Here is a 23,075-nt window from a genome sequence, read left to right as displayed (position 1 = left end):
CTTCACACCGAGTGACTCATACCACGAGGCAGCATGAGAAAGATACCTTAACAGCATCTGATTGGTTGATCACTACAAGGGCGACTAGCAGATGAATAAACTGTATGAAATTAATGATCTTATCATTCATGTAAATGAATTATATATGCATATAAATGTACAATCATATGGATAATTATATATAGTTACATTATAATTTATCATAGTTTTATAGATAATGATATATTATAATTTACAATATAATATAGTATGGTATGTATATATATATATATGTATATATATATATATATATATATATATATTATATGAAAATATAACATATATTTATATAAATATATATATGTGTGTATATATAAATATATATATGTGTGAATATATATACATATATATATATATAGATATATATATATATGTGTGTGTGTGTATATATATATATATATATATGTATATATATATATATATACATATATATATGTGTATCTATATATACATAAATAAAAATATATTTATATATATATATATTTATATATATTATAATATGAAAGAAATATAATATATCATAATTATATACAGGATCATACATGTAATCTATGCTCTAACTGAATGACTGGAGTAGTGGACAGCACCTTGTGTAGAGGATAAAAAGAGGATCTTCAGCGTCCATCCATTCCGGCTCGCATTGATCGCTGGCAGTCGCCATCTTGTCGTGCCACCAGTGATCCCGGCCTTCCACCATGGTTGTCTGGAGGTACCCATGATAATAACGTCACAACATAATATCACTAAGACACTACCTACTGTACAACGCTAGAATTGTGACCTATTGACACGGAAATATAACTGATATATATATATGTACTGCCTACATCATCGGTGACAGAAAATTACACCGAGAGACGTTCTCACAGGAAAAAGGATTCCTACAACACTATAACAGACAATACAGAGTTACCAGACTATACAACGTACCACTGAATCGATTATACAATATTTAAAAAAAAATTAAAAATTTAATAAAATCATGGCTGTATCAGGAAATATTTTGAGCTGTTGTATAGCAACGGAATTTAACTAGCCAAGCAATTCATCCAGTGGGGGAATCTATGTTGAGTTATAAAACAGTCATGTACAGTACTTTGAGGGGAGGGATACTGGTTTAATAGGGTCACAAATCCCGATTTGATGGTCACATCAAACGTGAACTCATTGTGGGTGAAGAGTGAGGTAAACTAACCTCTAAGTCATAGCATGGTCGCTTGGCCGATTGGGCAGGAGCTTCCGGAGTCTGGCCTGCACCAGGCCCCAAGTGACGGACGGCGATCACAGTGTGAACTTTCAAGCCCCTGCACAAACATAGAGAAGATAATATTGAATAGAATATTAACTTCAGGGATTTCAGATTTGAAACCTACAAACCCAAATAATGCATTGTGGGACATCAACTCTACAGCACAGGTAAACTTGACTGCTAACACGATAGACTGATAGACTGTGTTGACTACAAACAACTCTACATTACAGGGCTTGCAGCCTGCTGACTACAAGCTACTCAAAACGAAGGACTGATCTACCATCCTGATAGGGCCACTAGACTGCTGACTTCAAACAACTCTAGATCACAGGACTGGCAGCCTGCTGACTACAAACAAGTCTACTTCACAGGGCTGGCAGCCTGCTGACTACAAACAACTCTACAAAACAGGGCTGGCAGCCTGCTGACTACAAACGACTTCTACATCACAAGGCTGGCAGCCTGCTGACTACAAACAACTCTACAACACAGGGCTGGCAGCCTGCTGACTACAAACAACTCTACTTCACAGGGCTGGCAGCCTGCTGACTACAAACAACTCTACACCCTAGGACTAATCTACCATCCTCTTAGGGCCACTAGACTGCTGACTACAAACTCTAAAACACAGGGCTGGCTGACTGCTGACTTCAAACAACTTTACATTACAGGGCTGGCAGCCTGCTGACTAAAAACAACTCTACTTCACAGGACTGGCAGCCTGCTGACTACAAACAACTCTACTTCACAGGGCTGGCAGCCTGCTGACTACAAACAACTCTACTTCACATGGCTGGTAGACTGCTGACTACAAACAACTCTAGATCACAGGGCTGGCAGACTGTCCTAACTTTAAAGAATTCTACACCCCAGGACTGCTCAACCATCCTAATAGGGCTGTTAAACTGTACTGACTACAAATAACTATAGATCACAGGGCTGGAAGACTGTCCTAACTATAAATAATTCTACACCTCAGGACTGCTCAATCATCCTAAAAGGGCTGTTAAACTGTGTTGACTACAAACAACCCTAGGTCACAGGGTTGCCAGATTGTCCTGACTAAACAACTCAGATACATGATAGCAATGCTAGACTGTGCTGTGATATGGTTTTATATAGAAAATTATGTAAAAGCTGTAAGGGTAAAAGTTTCCTTCGTCACATTGACCTACTTTTTGTCAGCCAAGGTGATAGCATTATCTACAACTTCTTTGAGTTTAAGGAGTTTTGAGCCTCTGTATACACCATCTGCAAAAAATAAAAATAAAGAGAATAAAAAAGAAGAAATATGAACCATAAGCAAATGCACCCAGCTGAATTGGTTTGTTTACTTAACTCTGACACAGTATGCTAGCATGTACAGGTGTGGTGCACATTTGTGGTGCAAATTGTTTTTCAAAATAAAAATTATTAATAATTTATTAATAATTTTTTCTAAAAACATGGATATATAATTTGGATACAGAAGTCTACGCACAGAGGAACTACATAAGACTAGACTACTGCAATGGAGACCACACATCGGACAACAACCAGCAAGATTATTATAGCTCTCTATAATGCCTGTATTAAACAACCCATAAGTACAAGTAAGACCTTGAATATTTTATACAAAGTACTTAAATATTTTCATCACTTTTATTCAGAAAGAGAGATGCTAGATCACATCTGAAAGTGGTCTTGAAGGTTGTCATGATTCTCTTAAACCAAAATTAATGAAAACTGAAAAAAATAAATAAATAAATAAAAATAAATAAATAAATAAATAAATAAATAAATAAAAAATAAATAAATAAAAGGTTGCAATGTTAGCATTGAAATATGGCTTCTGATGTTTGTATTCATTAGGGGAGAACAATGTGGTTTAATTACTTCCATTTTACTGTCTTTTTATTCAGTCAACAATTGAAATGATATCTGACTGTTGGTTTTGATACTGCAGACATGAGAGAGATGCCGTCATTTAACTCAGAAAAGGAAATGTTTACAAATCACGATCTGTCAACATGATACCGAGAGTTTTTACAAATTATCGCCGTCCCTTATGAATAATGATGAGATGCAATAAAGTACCACTCACACATGTACCCTTCCTCCTACCAAAGCAACCAAAACAAGTTTGAACAAAATTGGGCTTACGGTTGCAGAGATATTGACATTTGAAAGAATTGGTTCTAAGCCTTGCCTACTCATTAATATTAATTAGAATGGCAACAAAACCAATAGCAGCCACCTTTCAACATATATAGACAGAATCAAAATTAGATAACTGAATACTGTACCTACCTGGGTAGGTGGGGGAGGGGGAGTTGAGGGGATGTCGGAGGGGAAGGTTTGGAGTAGCAAGAAACGAACAAACATACAACAGAGCGATCACCCCTGGCGATGACCTAATTACGTACCTGCTGTGACGACGACGCTGCATTGGCCGTCCACCATTCTACCGGCCAGAGAATCTGCCGAGAAGCCCCCAAACTGAAACCAACGAGATATGATCACCGTATCATCAAACATGAAAGTTCTACAAATGTGTAATGTATATTGCTTTCAGGATTAAAAAATGATCAGTTTACAGAGAATATAACTTCAAGACCTGCTGATAGTCAGCTCTTTTACATGTTGCACTGTAACGCACTGTAGTGTGCTGTGTAATGTGCTATGTACACTATGCTGTGTGCATAGCTGTCATCCGAAACATTATCTAATTTCAAAGTATTCAACCCACGACTAATTTGTCATAAATTTGTTACTTGCCTTTGTGCTATATTTTCTGCATCTGCATAATTAAGTATCATTGTCTATTGTTGATGTTTCCTATATTGTCTGTTTTCCCTACATCTGTCTTTTATTCCTAGGGGACCTTACATAAGCTAGTTATAGCTTCTTTGGATTCCACTCAACCTATTTTATCATTTTACATTCATCATTTCTTTAGTTTCAAGCTGCTTAAAGGTACACCTTATCCCACATTTCTGTATAACTATTCATACTTATTATGTTAAGCGACGATGGTTGAAATAAAGTTTTTTTCAAATCAAATATCAAATCATACTGTACTGTGCTGTGTACTGTGTGTTGTGTACTGCACTGCACTGTTGTACTGTATTGTATACATAACTCTGGCTAAGCACCAGTTTTAGGTAGAGAAGAACATGGTTCACTGTCTATTAATCAAAATACATTATTCTAATCGATGGACATCATCAGAGGGCGACGTCACTCACGATTAATGTCGTACGAGTCTTACCACAATGGAATGAATTGCACCGATCCTGGCACAGGCCAACATAGCAACCACCAACTCGATGATCATGGGCATGTAGATGGCCACTCGGTCACCCCTCTTGACCCCTGAAAACAAGACGGAATTGAGAAGCAAAGAATTAATGACTGGAAGTAAATAATCCCAAAAACGTTAAAGTCAGCAGAAAAATGACACGTCCCCTGTCGTCAATTGTCGGAGGGAGGAAGTGGAATACAGTATGTAAATATATATATATAGGATTCCATTTTTCAATTTCCATCAATTGTTCAAATTTTGTGTACATACTACAGTACTGTACAGTACATAGCACTGTTGTCTCATATATTAAAGAACTAAGGTTCCTGCGTTACGTATACACATCATTGCATTCACATAAATATAGCAAATTTGCTCATATTGCATTTTGTGACGTGATACTGGATAAATGAGTCACTGTGATGCCCATGGAAAATGGCATAAATTTGCCTTGAAATCTTGAGTTGGAGGGAAGATAATTAAGGGGGGAGGGGGAGGAAGTGGGGGGACTTTGGAAGGAGTCAAGGAGGGTATATTTGAAGCATCAGACACTCACCTACGTCCTTCAAGACATTTGCAAACTTGCAGACTTCAACCAAAAGTTCACTGTAAGTAATCTTGGAATCATCTCCAATATCATTCCCTTCCCTGAAATTAAAAAAAAAACAAATATTACAAACAGTAAATGTAAAATACAATTGATACAGTATTTTAAACTTTAAACATATATACACCGTACGGTACAGAGTATAAAGTATGGAATCTGAATCGGACCGGACACTATCATCGCAACACTCGGTGAAATGGCGTAGGGAGGGGATTAATTATCGACAACTATCAAGGGATTCGGTAGTCATTGAATTTGTACTTGTAAGTCTTGAAGCGTACAGTTATAGTCACAGACCATTTATATATCTTAAAGAAACTAAAGATGCTGCCACACAACAATACTGACCTTCAAGTACATACTGTTCAAATACTTGACCATCAATTGAACTTTTGATAAAATTCACAGTTTAAATGTTGCAGCAAGCCAAACTTGTATACATGTACAGTATAAAGATTTCTTATAAATGAACACAATTTCCAATGTGTTACTTTGTTACAACCCTTTGGCTGTATCCTTGTCCAAAGCCCCTCCCCCCAGAGAAAAAACATTTAGTAATCCAATGTTGTGTATTAATTTTGAAGATTCACTATTTTCCATCTAATAAAATACCATGGTTTCAGTGTGCAAAGAAAAACCGCTATGCATCATTGCACTTGTGTAGCAACTTGCCAATTTTGCATAGCATTCTTGAGATGCGATCCGGATAAATTATTCCCTGGTTGCTGACGGCAATAGACATTACGATGTAAATGCTGTCCAGAGGGAACTACTGTTTGTTTACAGCACACTGTACAACATTACATTTATAATACATAGCAAGTTCTGTGTGTTAATTGCTGACTTTTAAATGCAGTACTCAGTTTTAGAGTTTGAGATTCACAATGTACTGTTATGAAATAGTAATACCATCTCTTTGATGTTACCGAAAAACTCCATCGAGACACCTTACAGGCCTCTTATGTATTTATCTAGGTCATGGATTCAGTTTTCCCACGAGAAGTTTTTAACTATCTTATTGAATCTTGGTACAGGGCCTTTTCCCAAAATAGATTCCATTATGTCTGTGGAACATTCGAGAAGGTTCTCTCACGTGGTATGGAAGTTTCCATAAGAAAGGGGATGGACTTCCAAACTCCCAACCAATCAGGGCAGATCAGTGCCAGCGCACTTATTTTTATATCATTAAGTTAATACAGGATGGTCAGGTTATTGGCTGCCTCCTGATTGTGCGCAGAGGGATTTTGTAGAAGTATGGTATATAAGAAAAAGGAGGCCGAAAGTTTATCACTTGATCAGCAAATTTATCACTCCGTCAGCGCTCCGTGATCAGTTCGTCATTGCTTCGTTACTATTTCATCACTCCTAATTGTTTAATTGACGGAGTCAAGTCAAGTCAAATCATTGTAATTTAGTTTTATTTGTAAAGAGAATCGACAGAGAAGAAATTATACCGAATCAATAATCAAATCCTATCTCGTCAAATTGTTTTTTGTGTGAAGTCATTGTTTTCTTCCGTTCGAGACATCTCCTGAAGAAGCGTAAATACGGCATCAAGACATCCCAGTACCTTTCTATCGCGAGTCCCGATATAGTTTTACTATCGGAGGAGCCGGGCTCGACACAATATTACATGGTGGAGATCGGTTGCTTTCTTCAGGAACAAAACGGTAGCGGAACTTTTCACAACTTTCGTTCGTTACGTTCAATAACGAACAGGTGATTTTTTTTTTTGGCCCGAAGACCTAACGAGGAACACAACGTATGTTCACGACCTAGCCTAACGGAAACACTCTACGAGGGAAGTCAGCCTATACTAGCCTAAGCCTGTACACCGGATGCCGGAACCACTGATCTGTACACTAACGTTAATCAACCCAGCATGCAGTTCGCGTTTGAACATTCGCGCAACTAGTAGTTAGTCATACTACAGCTCTAAACATCAGAACTGAACATCGCGATCTAAGCCTAGACTCTACCCGATGTTAACGGCGAACGAATCTGCAGTTACTACGAGATGTAGGCCCACCTGCTACTGCTACTACCTGCTGCTGCTACTACTACTACTACTGCTAACCGAGGGACTTCAATCATCGTTTGCAGTTACCAGTTCTTAGTTAAACTTAAGGGTGAGTGAAATCATGCCAATTTGTATCCCAACCCCTATTTGAGATCAGAGTGTAACGATAAGTTATTTTAATCGTGTCCATGTATTGCATATTTGTTATTTGTATTTAATTGCGGTCGATAGTGTGTTCAATTGAGTAGAGGCTCATGTTGTATACTCATAACTAGCCTAATTGTATGCGGCATAATGTCCGTCAGTGAACAGGAAACTTCGACCTCTGTTAATGTTATGCAGAAACATAGGCCCACTGATTTTTTGCCATCACGATTTCAGGGCGATGTAGTTGATGCAGATTTAGCCGAAGCTCATTATTTGGGATTTGAAGACTATTTAGAGTTGCATAAATTGCCGTCCCAAACCACCCCTGAGGCTGTAGAGGAAGAATTAAATGAAATATGTCGCATATTTAAGCGAACACTTAAAGGCCAAGCCAGACTCTGGATTGAAAACAAAAATTTTTCAACTATTGCTGATCTGCGCAAGCAATTCCTTGCTCGTTTCAGTCCAGGCACCTCTTCCTATGCAAAATCACAGGCATTTCACGCATTGAGCTATAAACCAGGTGATACAGCTCAAGCTCATTTGGCCAAAATTTCCAAAGCTGCAGCACAATTAAGTTATGGCGATGACCAAATTAGAGATAAATTCATCTCGACCCTGCCTTTGCAATGTCGCTCAGCAGTGTTGATGTCTGCATCACCAGAAGCAACAATTGCAGATTTGGTCATGAAAGTACAATGCTATTTTGATTTGCAAATCCAAAGTCAACCCCCAGTTTCTTCCGAACCATTTATGGCAATGCACGACAAAGCGTCTTCTGTTCAGACTCCTACTGGTTCTGCATCTTCTGAGATACACGAGTTGTGTACCAAAATTCAGGAATTAGAGACCAAGTTTGATCAGTCACGTAGGTCAGAATCGCAAGACAATCCTAAAGATATGAGGCAAAGATATAGTTCTCGTGATTCTCGTGGTCCTAGGACAGGTCAAAATGATAACAGGAGAAGGTTACCATATTTTAATCCTTCAATCACATGTTATTACTGCCAAAATCGAGGTCATTTTGCACAATATTGTCAAATTCGCCTAAGCCATGAAATGGAGGCTAATGTAAAGAGAGTACCAACACAGAATTTTCATTAGGGAGCACTTATGATAGCACTCATCATACAGTGACTCCAGACAAAGTACCAAGTAAGGGAAGATCGAAACGTAAAGCAAATAATATTTGGAAGAATAGTAATATTCCTACTTCTAGATATACAGGGAACGACCGTAATGTGGATATTCAACTGGACACGCGTAATTTTGTAAGAGGTACTTTACATGATGGTAAAGGAATTTCACTGTTGTTTGATAGTGGAGCGACACGCTCTATCATTTCTTCTTCTACAGTGCAAAATTCAAAGTATTTATCCTCTATACAACCAGTCTCAGTTGATGTAGTAAACCTAAAGTTGGGTAATGGTCAGTTTATTCATGCGTATAGCACAATAACATTTCAGGTCAAAATTCAGGGTCATGAATTTCAGCTTTCTGCTTTAATTGCTGCAAACCTGACAGGTATTGACTTAATATTAGGTAGTCCAACTCTGAAGGAATTGAATGGATCTTTGGACTTTACCACAAACTGTTTTAGAATTAAACAAGCCAAAGTTTTCCTTAGGCCAGTGCAGAGATTTGTTATTTACCCAGGTCAGCAAAGATACATTACTGTACAGGGACGTCTTCCATTATATGCACGAAATGCAGATGTGGTTATTAAACCGTTTCCTCTAATATCTCGTATGTGTCCTTCACGAATGTTAGTGAAAATGCATAAAGGTAGAACAAAGATTCTACTAAGGAACATGGGTAACCAGAAATTTTGTCTGCATCCTTCTCGCACAGTGGCTCATTTAGATTTAGCAGATATCATTACGGTCACAGAAGACATACCTACTGATTCTCTAGATTTTCTAAATGTCATGAGAGACATCGAAAAACCGTCTCTTTTTCAAACCAATTCTAACTCTAAAGAGAATCGTGATGAAATTACACGATATAATTTACATCGATATCCACATTTGACAGCCGATGATCCCCTGGTTTCCAAATCCGAACAGGAAATCATGAGAGAAAACATTAATTTGGAACAAAGTATTCTGAATGCTTCAGAAACAGAAAGCATTTATGAATTTCTAGACTCGCATAGAGATGCATTTTCTCTTTATGGTGAATTATCTCACTGTCCAAATTATGAGGCTGATATTACGCTTACTAATGATGAGCCATTTTACATACGTCCCTATAGACTTTCAGATGAGGACAAAGTCATTGTCGCCAGTGAGCTTGACAAATTAGTGCGATTAGGAATCTTAGCGGTAGGACATCAGTCTTATACCTCACCGGTTTTCCTCATTCCAAAGAAGGGAACAAAAGACAAACGGGTTGTCACAGATTTTCGCTACTTGAACAGTAGGATAAAACGTCTCAATCACCCATTTCCATTACTGAATGAGACTATCCGTACCATAGGGTACTCTGGAGCCAAAATTTTGGGTGTTCTTGACTTAAAGTCTGCATTCTTCTGTCTGCCACTTAGTGTTCATGCACAACAATATACAGGTATTGCTTCATTTCATGGAGGAAAGCATTATTATTATAAACGCTTACCACAGGGATTGAATTTATCTCCAGCGATCTTTCAGTCGCAAATTAATGATATTTTGGCAACGATCCCAAATTCAAATAAGTTCTGTATTGCTCATCATGACGATATTATTGTGTACAGTGCAGACAAACAATCTCACAAACAACACCTACAGGCAATTTTTAAGGTTTTAATGGACAATGGATTGAAAATCTCTCCGAAAAAGTGTAGCATTTTTCAAAATTCAGTCCGATATATGGGACATTTGCTCTCAATAACCCCAGAAGGTGAGGCTTGTATCCAACCTTTGCATGACAGATGTTCTGCAATCAGGAACACACCGAAACCACACAATGTTAAGTCAGTAAGACGATTTGTAGGTGCAGTTAATTATGTGGCGTCGTTTTTCCCAAATATTCAAGCACTATTGAGACCATTACATCATTTGAGTCGTAAGAGAAAGGTATTTAAATGGACAGAGGAACATCAGTGTGCATTTCAAAGTATTAAAGAGTTGTTGTGTACTCCACCTATATTGCATATGCCACAGAAATATGGTCGTTTTGTATTATATAGTGACACATCACGAGTAGCAACAGGATCATACCTAACACAAAGAGTTAATGGCAAAGAGAATATTATTGCATATTACTCTAAGATATTACCACCAGCATGTCAGAGGTATAGTGTAACTGAATTAGAAATGATGGGTCTATTTATTAATGTGACAGCATTCAAACATTTATTGCAAAATGTAGAATTTGAGGCATATGTTGATCACTCAGCCATTGTTGAATTGTTTAAGTCAAAACAAGAACCAGCAACTTCACGCTTACGTAAACTTCTGTTCAAATTGTCAGAATTTACATTTCAGGTTGGTTATAAGAAAGGCTCAGAATTGGTTTTGGCAGATTATTTGTCTAGAGCACCACAGGAATTTCACTCTGAAATAGATCAGGTTGCTCAAGAGTTCAATGCTTATGAGGATTTTTCAACTCCACCTAAGGAGACATTTAATCCAATCATGACAAGGTCAATGGCAAGGTCAATGGGAGTCAAAGTTCCAGATTTATTTCCGAATAAAGTCACAAAGGAGTCTAAGCAGGATTCCCCAGCCAAAGAATCAACAAATAGAGTTAATAGGACATCCATTCCTAAGGCAACACATGATCATGTTACACAGAGACCACAACCTGAGTCACAGAAGAGGAAAACACCAGTTGTTTCTACTGACAAGAGAGAAACATATATTCAAAGGCCTATTGTTACTATGCCGAGTGAAAATGGACCTTCATTTAGCCCAGACATGTTAGTTGTGCCAAATTTTACAAGTGTTTCTCAACCTTCAGAGCCAAGATTAGTGGATCAGAGTAGACATAGAGTGCCAGAGGTAGTCAGAGAACCACCACCAGAATTATTTGTTCAGCCGAAGCCAGTCATAACAAACATTGATCATTTGGTTACAGGGCACATTCCAAAACAAAAGGAATTGAATAAAGTCATGAAGGCAATTCAAGGAAAACTGATCAAAAATTATGATCTGCCATTTGATGTAAAAGAGTTGCAAATTCAACAACAAACTTGTCCTTACTACAAACCAATTTATGATTTTCTTGCACATGATATTATTCCAAGTAATGTTAAGCATGCTAGAACTGTTCGTTCTCAAGCAGAGGATTATTTGTTATGTAATAGTTTGTTATTCAGGATATTTTTGCATGAGACTAATGATGCTAAGATGACTCTTCAGTTAGTCGTACCTGAGACTATGGTAGAACAGATAATATCTCGATATCATGATGACTTGTTAAGTAATCATCAAGGTGTAATGCGTACATATTTGACCATTAGACAGCATTTCTATCTGCGTAATATGTTTCAACGCATCAGTAATTATATTCAGGCATGTCTCCGTTGTCAAGAATTCCGTAAGAAACCGGACAAATTGAGACAATATCATGCTCGCATTCCTGATTCTTATCGTCCTTTTGACAGACTTAGTCTGGATTTCAAGACTATGCCCACAACGGCTACAGGATTTAAACATTTGATGGTTGTTTGTGATGAGATCACTAGATTTGTTGTATGTGTTTCTCTTAAGACACTTGATGCTGAAACAATATGTGAAGCATTATTGCAGAGGGTAGTTACAACCTTTGGTCCACCGTCTTGTATCATAAGTGATGCGGCAGCTTCTCTTACAGGAAAATTAGTGGAGCTCTTAAGTAAAGCTTTAGGCATTGAACAAAAGTTCATCAGTGTAAGCAATCATGGAAGCTTACAGGTTGAAAGACACATTCAGACTCTTTCAAATTTCCTCAAAGTGAACTTGAATCAGTTTGGTACGGATTGGGTACGGTTTGTCCCAACATCAGCCTATGCATATAACACATTTTCCTCTCCTCAGTTAGGTAGCTATAGCCCATTTGAACTTGCATTTGGACGTAAGCCACCAAATCTTACAAATTTATCGTTTAATCCAATGGCAGGATTATCACAATCTCATGGAGAATATGCTGCATTGTTAAAGAAACGATTTGATCATTTGTCAAGGGTAATGTTAGTCTTACAAAAGAAGCAACAAGATGCTCAAAATGTTAAGATAAGTGCAAAACTGGACAAAGGTGCAATTTATTCAACGGGTCAATTAGTGTATCTATATAAGCCAACGTCTTCCTCCTTGACTGCGAACTCTCGCAAAATTGCTGCAGAATGGTGTGGACCACTAGTGATCCATCAAGTTTTGGATAGGACTCATTATTTGTTGGCCACTCTCAAAGGAGAAATTCTTAGTGATGTATTCAATTATAACAGGCTTAAACCATGTTTTGTAAGAGCATCCTCTGAAACTAAGAATATCACCAACATTCAGAAATTGCGAAATGTCTTGAAAACAAAGGGTTCATCAAGTGAAAAGGTTGCACGAATGAGAAATGTTTTGAGTAGTAACACTTCTAATGCAGAAAATGTTAATGTCATGCAAGATGCACATATTGAGTTTCATGATGAGTTTGGTAACATTTTGCCAGGGGTAACTTCAGATCACGTCATGTGTCTTATGAGCACTAAGCCAATGAATGTTGCATCCTTTCTGGAGAATAGAGCACATAATGAAGGATTAGCACTTCCATATCCTTCCATGAAAGATAGCATATTAAGGCAAAAGAAAGTTTTTGCAAATGCTCCACAAGGAGACATGAAAGTCCCAACGTGCTCGATACAAATTGGGTGAATTACAGGTTCTGGTCACTTATCAGACACCATGTTTTCCAAAAGGCTTTAAGAGTCATGATTTTTGGTGGAATGTAGGGAAATATTCCAACACAGAGGAAATAATGAATTTTCTCCATGAAAAGGGATTGAACATTACAGGCAATCCAGGCAGGATGTTGCAAACATTATATGGTTAGAATGTACAGTATAACTGCATATTGCTTTAAGTTCAGATGAACAGGTGTTTTACCCACAATTGTATGAATGGAATGCGTCATGGCATTTACCTGCATACCTATTAAGTGGAAGTCATTGTACTGTATGGTGTAACAATATAAGCTTTATTGTTTAAAACGCCACCAAGTGACCTAGTTTCATCTTTTATAACAAATGTGTAATGAGTATACCTTATTTCTCCTTATGAATTCGTTCAAACGTTTACCCGGCAATTAGAACATATCCGGAATATTAGCAACATGGGTTTTCATATATTGAGAAATATTTTAAGGATCTTTACATTGCATCATTTATGTTATATATTGAAGGCTATTTAGAGACAGCATTGAAGATGTGCAACTTTTGCTTACAGCAACAGTTATCGAAGCAAATGAAAGTATAGATGTTTTGAGGAAGTTATGTATATATTTTCTTTTCCTCAATTATTCATGCAAAAGTAAATTTCATCATGAAGTTTAGAAGACAAGATGTTAAGTATTATGTTAATTTGAAGAAAGATTTGTTGATGTCATAGTCTATGGAGTCTCTTTTATGGTATCGAATATCTAGTACTTTGGTACTTTACTAGATCAATTCGGAGTGCATACCTAGGGTCACCATGCTATCGAGTCACATTTTGTTGATTTTCTTGAGGTGAATGTATATGATTCACAAGGTTTCAAAGCAGTTTTGAAACTATGACTTCATTAAAGAGGAGGTTTTGTAAATGAGTTTGTAATATTTTAAGGTTCTTTTTGTAAAATACGAAATTTTTTATGGAACGCTGAGCTGTTCTGTTCAGTTAAAAGATAACTAAGTCCAGTATTCTCTGATCTCTCCCCAATTCACGGCATGATTTCACTTTTGATATAAATGTATTATTGATGTATGAAATGCATAAATGTATTTTGTTAGAGATACTGCATATTTTGCTGTGTCATGTAACTTTAAGATGTCTAAATGATATTTTTTTTTTTAGATTACATCATATGATGTCATCAATATTGAAGAGGTACACAAAATATTTTCATGGAGATAGTGTCAATGTATATACCATATGATCAGTTTAATAATTCGTAACCTAGATGTTAACCTTTGAGATATATGAAGGCCATTTATTGAAGTCGATGAATATTAATGAATGTGCTTACAGTACTCTACCTTTTTGAGATAATGATAAGTTAAAGCAGTATGATGTTAAAATTTTGGAGTATCCAAAAATTTTAAAAGATTGAGGGGGATGTTATGAAATAGTAATACCATCTCTTTGATGTTACCGAAAAACTCCATCGAGACACCTTACAGGCCTCTTATGTATTTATCTAGGTCATGGATTCAGTTTTCCCACGAGAAGTTTTTAACTATCTTATTGAATCTTGGTACAGGGCCTTTTCCCAAAATAGATTCCATTATGTCTGTGGAACATTCGAGAAGGTTCTCTCACGTGGTATGGAAGTTTCCATAAGAAAGGGGATGGACTTCCAAACTCCCAACCAATCAGGGCAGATCAGTGCCAGCGCACTTATTTTTATATCATTAAGTTAATACAGGATGGTCAGGTTATTGGCTGCCTCCTGATTGTGCGCAGAGGGATTTTGTAGAAGTATGGTATATAAGAAAAAGGAGGCCGAAAGTTTATCACTTGATCAGCAAATTTATCACTCCGTCAGCGCTCCGTGATCAGTTCGTCATTGCTTCGTTACTATTTCATCACTCCTAATTGTTTAATTGACGGAGTCAAGTCAAGTCAAATCATTGTAATTTAGTTTTATTTGTAAAGAGAATCGACAGAGAAGAAATTATACCGAATCAATAATCAAATCCTATCTCGTCAAATTGTTTTTTGTGTGAAGTCATTGTTTTCTTCCGTTCGAGACATCTCCTGAAGAAGCGTAAATACGGCATCAAGACATCCCAGTACCTTTCTATCGCGAGTCCCGATATAGTTTTACTATCGGAGGAGCCGGGCTCGACACAATATTACAGTACACAATGTACATAATATACACAATATATACAATGCCCACAATGGACGCAATGTACACAATGTTCACAACGTACAAAATGTACACAATGAATACAATGTACACAATATACACAGTGTGCACAATATACACAAAGTGCACAATATATACAATATACACAATGTGCACAACGTATACAATGCACACAATGTCCAATGTCCACATTATGCACAATATACACAATGTACACAATATACACAATATGCAGAATGTACACAATATACACGATGTACACAATGTACACAATATATACACAATGTACACAATGAGAAGTACAGTGTACTAGCACTGCTCACGCAAGAACAAAGTGATGGGAAATCACGTAACCCATGAACACCTGCGTAGTTCCTCCAAACCTATCAGGCTGTACCATACCTACTAAGCTCACTAGTTTGTCTGATTAAATAGGATATTTCATTCTCAAGTACTGTACTTCCTCAATATTGTTGTCTGGTCTGTAAAAGTCATTACCAATGTCTCTCCTCGTGAGCTGTATAGCACTACTACTGCACATAGTACCCTACTGCACACAGTACAGGAAACTTGCAAATAATGTACAACTGTATTAAGTGAGAGAGATCCCTTCTTCCTTGTCAACACTACCTTTGATTGAGACTGACTTTGAATAGGTGGCATGATTTTAGCAACTTTTTTCAGCTCTTCAAGCTGACCAATCCTGGTACATTTTATATCTAATGCGTTGCACATAGCACAGTATGGTACGGTACAGTCCATTGGTTCTCGGTTCTTTCTCAAGACACAAAAATTGGTTTCTTGCATCACTGAACTAAAATGTTTCCTCAGCAAGCACTGTTTCTAAATGTATAACTTGCATTTCTGGCTAATATCAAAAAGCTTCTCCTACTGTTTTCTAATTCCTTTTTAACTTTGTTTTCTGTAGAAGTCCATGGTCTGATAAATAGAGCTTTCGTTACATGACAAGATTCAGTCAATACTGTAGCAAACATTGTTATAGTGGCAAGTACTTGAGGATGTGCAATATTATACAGTTCTAACAATCATAGGCATAGGAGGCGGGGGGGGGGGGGCTGGGGGCTGAAGCCCCCAACCCCAAATTTTTGTGAAAATTCTGGCAATATGCTGAGAATTTTTTCGGGCACCTACTGAAAGAAAAATAAATTGCATTAAAATTTATCATTATTATTGTAACAACTTTCCCAATAATTATAACCAATATGGAAGGGTTATAACACGGAAAATGATTGTATGTTATTGGCATGCTACAGTATGTAATAACTGATCACTGATGCATGCCTATATGATATGCACATTAACGGGTGGAATGAAATTTTGGTGATATTTTTCGGGCAAGTCGTTACAGCCCCCCCCCCCCCTAAATCAAATTGGGATCCTACACCAATGCTTACAATACTATTTAAAGACAGTTAATATAAATAAAGCTTTTATTATACAGGGTCTCCCTCTTAACCCTCTTTTATCTTCCAGTCTTAACATATCAGTATCTTTACCCTATTGTGGTGTCATTTGCACAGAATATCTATATAATCTTCAATTCAAGGCAAACAAAGATTGGATGTACACTACAGTACAGTATCTATGCACAGTGTTGCACAGTATATCATGCTTTAGTGATCCCACTTGGACTTGGTCTTGGTTTGAAACGCTGGTCCTTGACCATAGTACACAGAGAACTACAGTATTCACTATTAAACATATATATAAGTTTAGTAATATTAGTACGCTGCTCTATAAATAGCATGGAAGACTGTGCTAAAATAAGAACTACGGTCTTCACATTGGTACAGTACAGTAGAATGTTACTCTGAGACAGAGGGGCAGACATGTACAGTACTGTATCAATGTCCTTTCCAGTCACAACTGTACTGTACTGTACAGTAAGAGGACTGACCACTGTCCCCCCCCCCCCTCCCACCTCAGTACAGTATAAATGGTATATATACAGTGCTGTATAGGACTGTAATTTTTTACTGCAGTTGTTTATATAGGACTGACCCCCCACCCCTTCCCCCTCGGTACAGTGTAATCGGTATATATACAGTGCAGTATAGGACTGTATACTGTAGTTGTTTATAGAGGACTAACAACCACCCTCCCCCAAACATTTTGGTATTTTGTGAAGTAAAACATTGTGGAACTCCCTGGTACAACTGCCATATAGACTGTACACAAATCAAGCATGGTGTTGTATTACGTATTGGTCAATGACGTTCGTAGTATTTAAATATTCATATTATGGGTGAGGTTTATTGGGAACCCAACGGAAAATATCTTGGAGAAAAACAAAGTTGAAAGTTGCAAATTTTCGACTTTTATGCCACCATTTGAAGTAAGATTTAAATAGATTTACTGTAGCTAGTTATGAATGTCGTTATGGCATACTGTAGTGGAATCATAGAAGAGGACGCAAAATGCTGCTTTAAATTAAACAAGTTACAGTTTGTTCACAATAAACGTCCATCATGTAAGGCCTAAGGGTTGTGAATATTAAAACTAAAAGACCACACCGCTGAAATAATTCAACTTTGTAGATCTAACTCCTTCACACTCGTTCTCTGTCTGTTACAGTATGACATACAAAAAGTTTGTTATCATACATCTACAGAGATTAAGTGCTAGATATAGCTCACCTTATCAAGGTACAGTACTGTAAATTCTAAATTTAAAGATATAGCTAATAAGTGTAAAGTGTACACAAAGTCAATTTGGTTTCTAAAAATATAAACCGGCAGTATTTGCACACTACCTACTGTATATTGCTACAAATGTATTTCTGTATTTACAGCCCTCACTGTAGTACTATAAATATAACATAATTTGAAAAATTTAAAAGAACCTTTTTTTCCCCTCCTATGTGTCCACTTCATTTGATACTGAACATGTGTAGCACTTGTGTAATATCTAAACTGAGTCATGCATCTATTGGAGGATACCAGAATGCATTATTTATGGAGGTTTGAACCAGGCGCGTAGCGAGGAATTTGCCAAACTGCCAAACTTTGAAACTGTAGGCAAATGATCAGAGTCTTAGATACAGCATTGCAAACTGTCTAAACGTAGCGCCACCATGGTTGGCGCAAAGCATTCAAGAACAATTTTTGGTTGAAAATGCCTCCCAGATCGCTGGAAATGGCACTTCCCAGGCCTTGTAAGTTGCATCTTTGCATTTTCTCTTTTGAAATTACTAGCTAAAAACATACCAAAAAATATGCTCAAGGAGGGGGGGGGCGACTGCCCCCTTCGCCTCCCCCCTTGGATACGCGCCTGGTTTGAACCAGTCTACTCTTGGCTGATAGTAATGCCTGAATCTAAACCCCATACAGTATTTGTCCAGGCAATGGTTGACAGAGTATAACACTTTGACCTAAAACCCTTCCCAATGGTTATCGTCATGTTTAAGTTCTACCGTACGCAGACCTTTGAAAGCTGTCCAACAATTGAAAGAGGCGAAAGTGGTTTCGAGACTAGTGTTTGCCATCGTCACACATGAGGGATTTCACACAAAACGTTGAAGTTTTTCATACACACGTGTACGTATACGTAGATCTGGGACTTTGCAGAGCTGTTGGATCTGAAAGACCTATGCTGTTCCAACAATTACTGTAACACAACTGTAGAAGCATGACTTACCCAGGTTATGAAGTGTGATACATTCCACAATTACTGCAACACAAAGACGCATGAGATACCGGGGTATGATGTGCGATCAAACAACCCACAAATACTGTGACACATAGAAGCATGGCTTATCCAGGTTATGATGTGTGATACAACCTACAATTACTGTAACACAAAGAAGTATGACTTATCCAGTTTATAATGTGTGATACAACCCACAATTACTGTAAGACAAAGAAGCATGACTTATCCAAGGCTACATTGTGTGATACAAAACCATGAGTCTTCAATGGGGATACAGTACTGTACATGCCAGGATTGTACTGTACTTCTGTTGAGAAGCTTCATTTGATGCCTTTACATGTTTTTCTCTTTAACATGTGACAGAACTCCTTCCAGTTAAAGGAATGTAAACCAGTGAACAGTGTCTTCATAGCAGGCAACCAATAATGTGCAGTATAGATACCCATATTTAAATCAGCATTGGACATCCTGTTTGCATACCAGCAGTTCTAAAGGTTCTAGGATTACTCTAATAAAGTGGTTCCTGTACATTGCAATGACACTGCTACACACACCCTATTCACAAAGTATCATACAATAATATCATTGTATGGTTATGATATAATATAAAACATCCACAGTAATATTGTTGCATTATATACTGTATTATTACATGGTACATACATATATTATGATAAAAATTATTGTGGATTTAATGAATTTATGTATTACAGTACAATCATGTTGTATACTTGCATTGGAATTGGCTGCCTAACATCTTTGCACTTGTATAGCAATTTGCCACGTTTTGCATTTTGCGATCCTGTGATTCCTTGCGTACATTTGTTAGACACACAAACATTTGTCAGACACACAAATACACACTATAACGTGCTATAACAATGTACCTACTGTACATACTGCAGTTAGCATAGTACAAACTCAATTTAAGGGAAAGTAAACATATCATGGAGAACTTTGACTGAAAGCCCATCTGCTCAGCAGCAACCTATCTCATAGCATGTCAGTACTCTGAAGTATAAATACAATTAAATGACAAATTACATATGATCTTTACCAGGATGTTAAAAAGGGGGGGGGGGGGGGGCTGGGAGGGGGAATTCCCCCCAATCAAATTATTTTTGGGTGGGATTTTCAAATTTTGGAGGATCTTCAACTATTAATTTTTTTCTTTCTGTCAGGGGATTTTTTGATGTTAATAGTTACATCTACGTGGATATGCCGGTACTTAAATTTAACGCACATATAGTACATACAGTGCAGTATGTACACGGTTGACTATTGCGACCAATACACAATGTGCAGCGCCGCACTAATGAAGCCAACTGGTATTTTCTTTTTGGAAAGATACTCCTTACAAAATAAAATTCAACAATCTTTGTAAAATATCCGGCTTGTTTATTGGCGAGTAGTGTAACTACAGTTACTGGTGCGTGATGTGAAAAGTACCAGGAGTTGTTGCGGGAGAAAATATTTTACGCAGGACCCTATAGATAAATTGCTGGAATCCCGCAAGATTCGCGTCCTGATGTGAACATTGATCTACAAGCTGATATTGATATCACTCTAGATGTATTTCATTTCCCAGTATTTGGCCTCGTATCGTACACCGTAAACATATGACTTGACCACGAGAGTACTTCGTAGCTTTACAGTATAAGTGAGACTGGTTGTTACATATTCATCATGACACTTAATCCTGTATCGATGTACACATTGCAGTAATACATCTTCTCAATGTCAGGTGCCGTACTGTAGCATTGTGGGTAAAATTTTGAAAGAGCTTTAAAAGACATTGGAATGTATGGCCAAATTTAAGCATTGATGACATAAACATCTCTAATTTCAATATACTGTACTTTACCTAGTCTTTGCAATGAATTACCAACATATGCATTGCATGTATCTAGATTTTTTTCCGTATTGTGATGAAATTTCTGAGCTTTACCGTGCCAGTAGCACTGTAAGTTCACACCAAATGGCACCATAATGCAACCTTCTTTGCCCCGGTCTACTTTAATACAAGCTGAATTCAGTCCATAATTCACTCGGATGATCTTAAAAAGGACTTAAAATACTATCTTTTGTTTCAATGCAGATATAATATGTACAATAAGAACGTTTAGATAGTAAAGACTACATGGGGATATTAATTTCGTTAACAATTGACACATTTAAACAAATAACAGTCTCCAGGATGTAAGTTAGCTTACACAATAAAAGTTTCATTAATAGTGATGAGTTGGATACAGCATATACACTGCAGGTTTGAAACTTGACACCATCACTTGGTTTCACTTTGTAAAGTTTGTGTGTAAAACACATTGGGAGACTACGATAAAGTTATGAAATATTTGAAAGTGCATCATAACAGGCCTTGCATCATAATAGGTCCCTTGAGGCTCGACACATATATCTGCTCAACACACATGTGCAGTATGCTGTATAGTTGATGGTCACGTTCAGTATTATGACGAAGATTGTAGTGAAACCGAGAGATACAAAAACATTTTTTCCCAAATGAGTTTTGGTTTGCACAAGTATGGATTGGTTTTTATGTGATTTGGTTATAAACTTAAGCTTGTGAACATTCAGTGACTGAGTTAGCCTAACGTTACCTAGCTGTAGCCTAACTGCTTTTTAAGTATGCATGGCCTTGAACATTTAACAAGCTCAAATCTCTAAATGGTAATGCTAAAATTTCTTAGTCGAAGGTTTCTCTGTTATTGCATTACCGAGGAATTTGGGCATTTTGTTCAATGCAAGACTGTTTAATGAAACAGCAAGTAAATCACAGGGAAACATTGAAGTAGTATTTGAAATATTATTCTGACCTCGGAGGGGGTCTAATCTCATCATAAGTGTATCCCCTAGGGCCCCAGAGGTATGTCTACTTGCCAATTTTACACCCATTGAAAAGCACGTAAATAATTTTCGAAAATATTGTAACTAGTCCCACTCCCAGCTCAGTCAGTGTAGCATCTTTCCCAGCCATAATATTAGAGAAATTTAGTTACATGCAAAGTTAATGAGAGCTCCTGCTATTGGGCCTAGCCTGCAAATGTATTAGTAAGTCCAACATCCCTGCATTGACAACACATACTAGGCTAGTGACACTATTCACTAGTATGTGTTGTCAATGCAGGGATGTTGGACTTTGAAAAGATTTGAATAGTCTCATCGGGGATTACATTGATAAGAGCTTTGACACTTACTGTTCATCCTTGCCTAGAGTACAGTGTATGCTTAGCCTAAACTCTAGCCTAGGCTAATGCTAACAAGTAACAATAACATGACCGCGCAACAGTATACAGTAAGTCACTGCCTGCCAAGATAGGACGTTGACTACCGAGGTTCTTACTCTCTTAGTCTTACCAGTAAAAGGCAATTTTATCTCCTTTGCCCTTCTCTTTGACGATTCTGTCCAAAACATTGTAGCATACATTAGTAGTGGCCCCCTGGAACCATTTCACACCTATTGGACCGTCATCACAGTTAAAATTGAACTCGAGGCTTTTGTTTGGTCGGGGCTGTTTCTCCAGATGAAAATCTTGCAGTATTTCTCCCCAAAACGCCACTGGCTCATCGATGGACTTTTGATAAAGTGTCTTATATTCATCAAGGCTTTTCACGTGGGCACTTTGCTGCACCTCAACGTTTGGTGCGAAAACCTTTTCAGCAGAGTCCCCGGCATCCATGCTTGTTTCTCGCGATGAGTTGATAATGACAGTATTTTACAACTACTTAGTATACTAGAAGCCCTCAATGGTACATGTATAGTAATATGCTAACAAGTAACATTTGACCGTGTTGTTTGGCACGCCTTCCACTTGCTGTGCGTGTTTACCATTGGCGTGTGGAACGCGAATTTATCGGCGCTAGTTCAACCATGGAGCTATCTGTTCATAGCTCCATGGTTCAACCAGTTGGCAATAATAATTCCATCCGTGACCTCTAGTAATTTGCTATAAACAGGGAATTGCTCTTCTGAATAGGAACTCGCTGCGATAACTTACAGGTGGGTCATCAGTGTTAACCT

General features: G+C 37.5%; 1 protein-coding gene across 1 annotated transcript in view; it reads right to left on the bottom strand.

The window, feature by feature from the left end:
* Nucleotides 1–22,776, bottom strand: part of LOC139973375 (acetyl-coenzyme A synthetase, cytoplasmic-like) — a 32,837-nt gene extending 10,061 nt beyond the window's left edge. Inside the window, exons 1-7 of the mRNA XM_071980003.1 lie at nt 22,412–22,776; nt 5,131–5,222; nt 4,542–4,645; nt 3,697–3,769; nt 2,467–2,542; nt 1,235–1,343; nt 627–742 (exon numbers count right to left, since the gene is read on the bottom strand). Of these exons, the coding sequence (XP_071836104.1) occupies nt 627–742; nt 1,235–1,343; nt 2,467–2,542; nt 3,697–3,769; nt 4,542–4,645; nt 5,131–5,222; nt 22,412–22,734 (893 nt within the window). The 5' untranslated portion in view covers nt 22,735–22,776. The remainder of the gene's footprint in view (nt 1–626; nt 743–1,234; nt 1,344–2,466; nt 2,543–3,696; nt 3,770–4,541; nt 4,646–5,130; nt 5,223–22,411) is intronic.
* Nucleotides 22,777–23,075: the final 299 nt, after the last annotated feature.

Source organism: Apostichopus japonicus, chromosome 9 (genome assembly GCF_037975245.1).
Source record: "Apostichopus japonicus isolate 1M-3 chromosome 9, ASM3797524v1, whole genome shotgun sequence".
NCBI classification, from domain to species: Eukaryota; Metazoa; Echinodermata; class Holothuroidea; order Aspidochirotida; family Stichopodidae; genus Apostichopus; species Apostichopus japonicus.
This window is presented reverse-complemented; position numbering and strand designations above follow the sequence as displayed.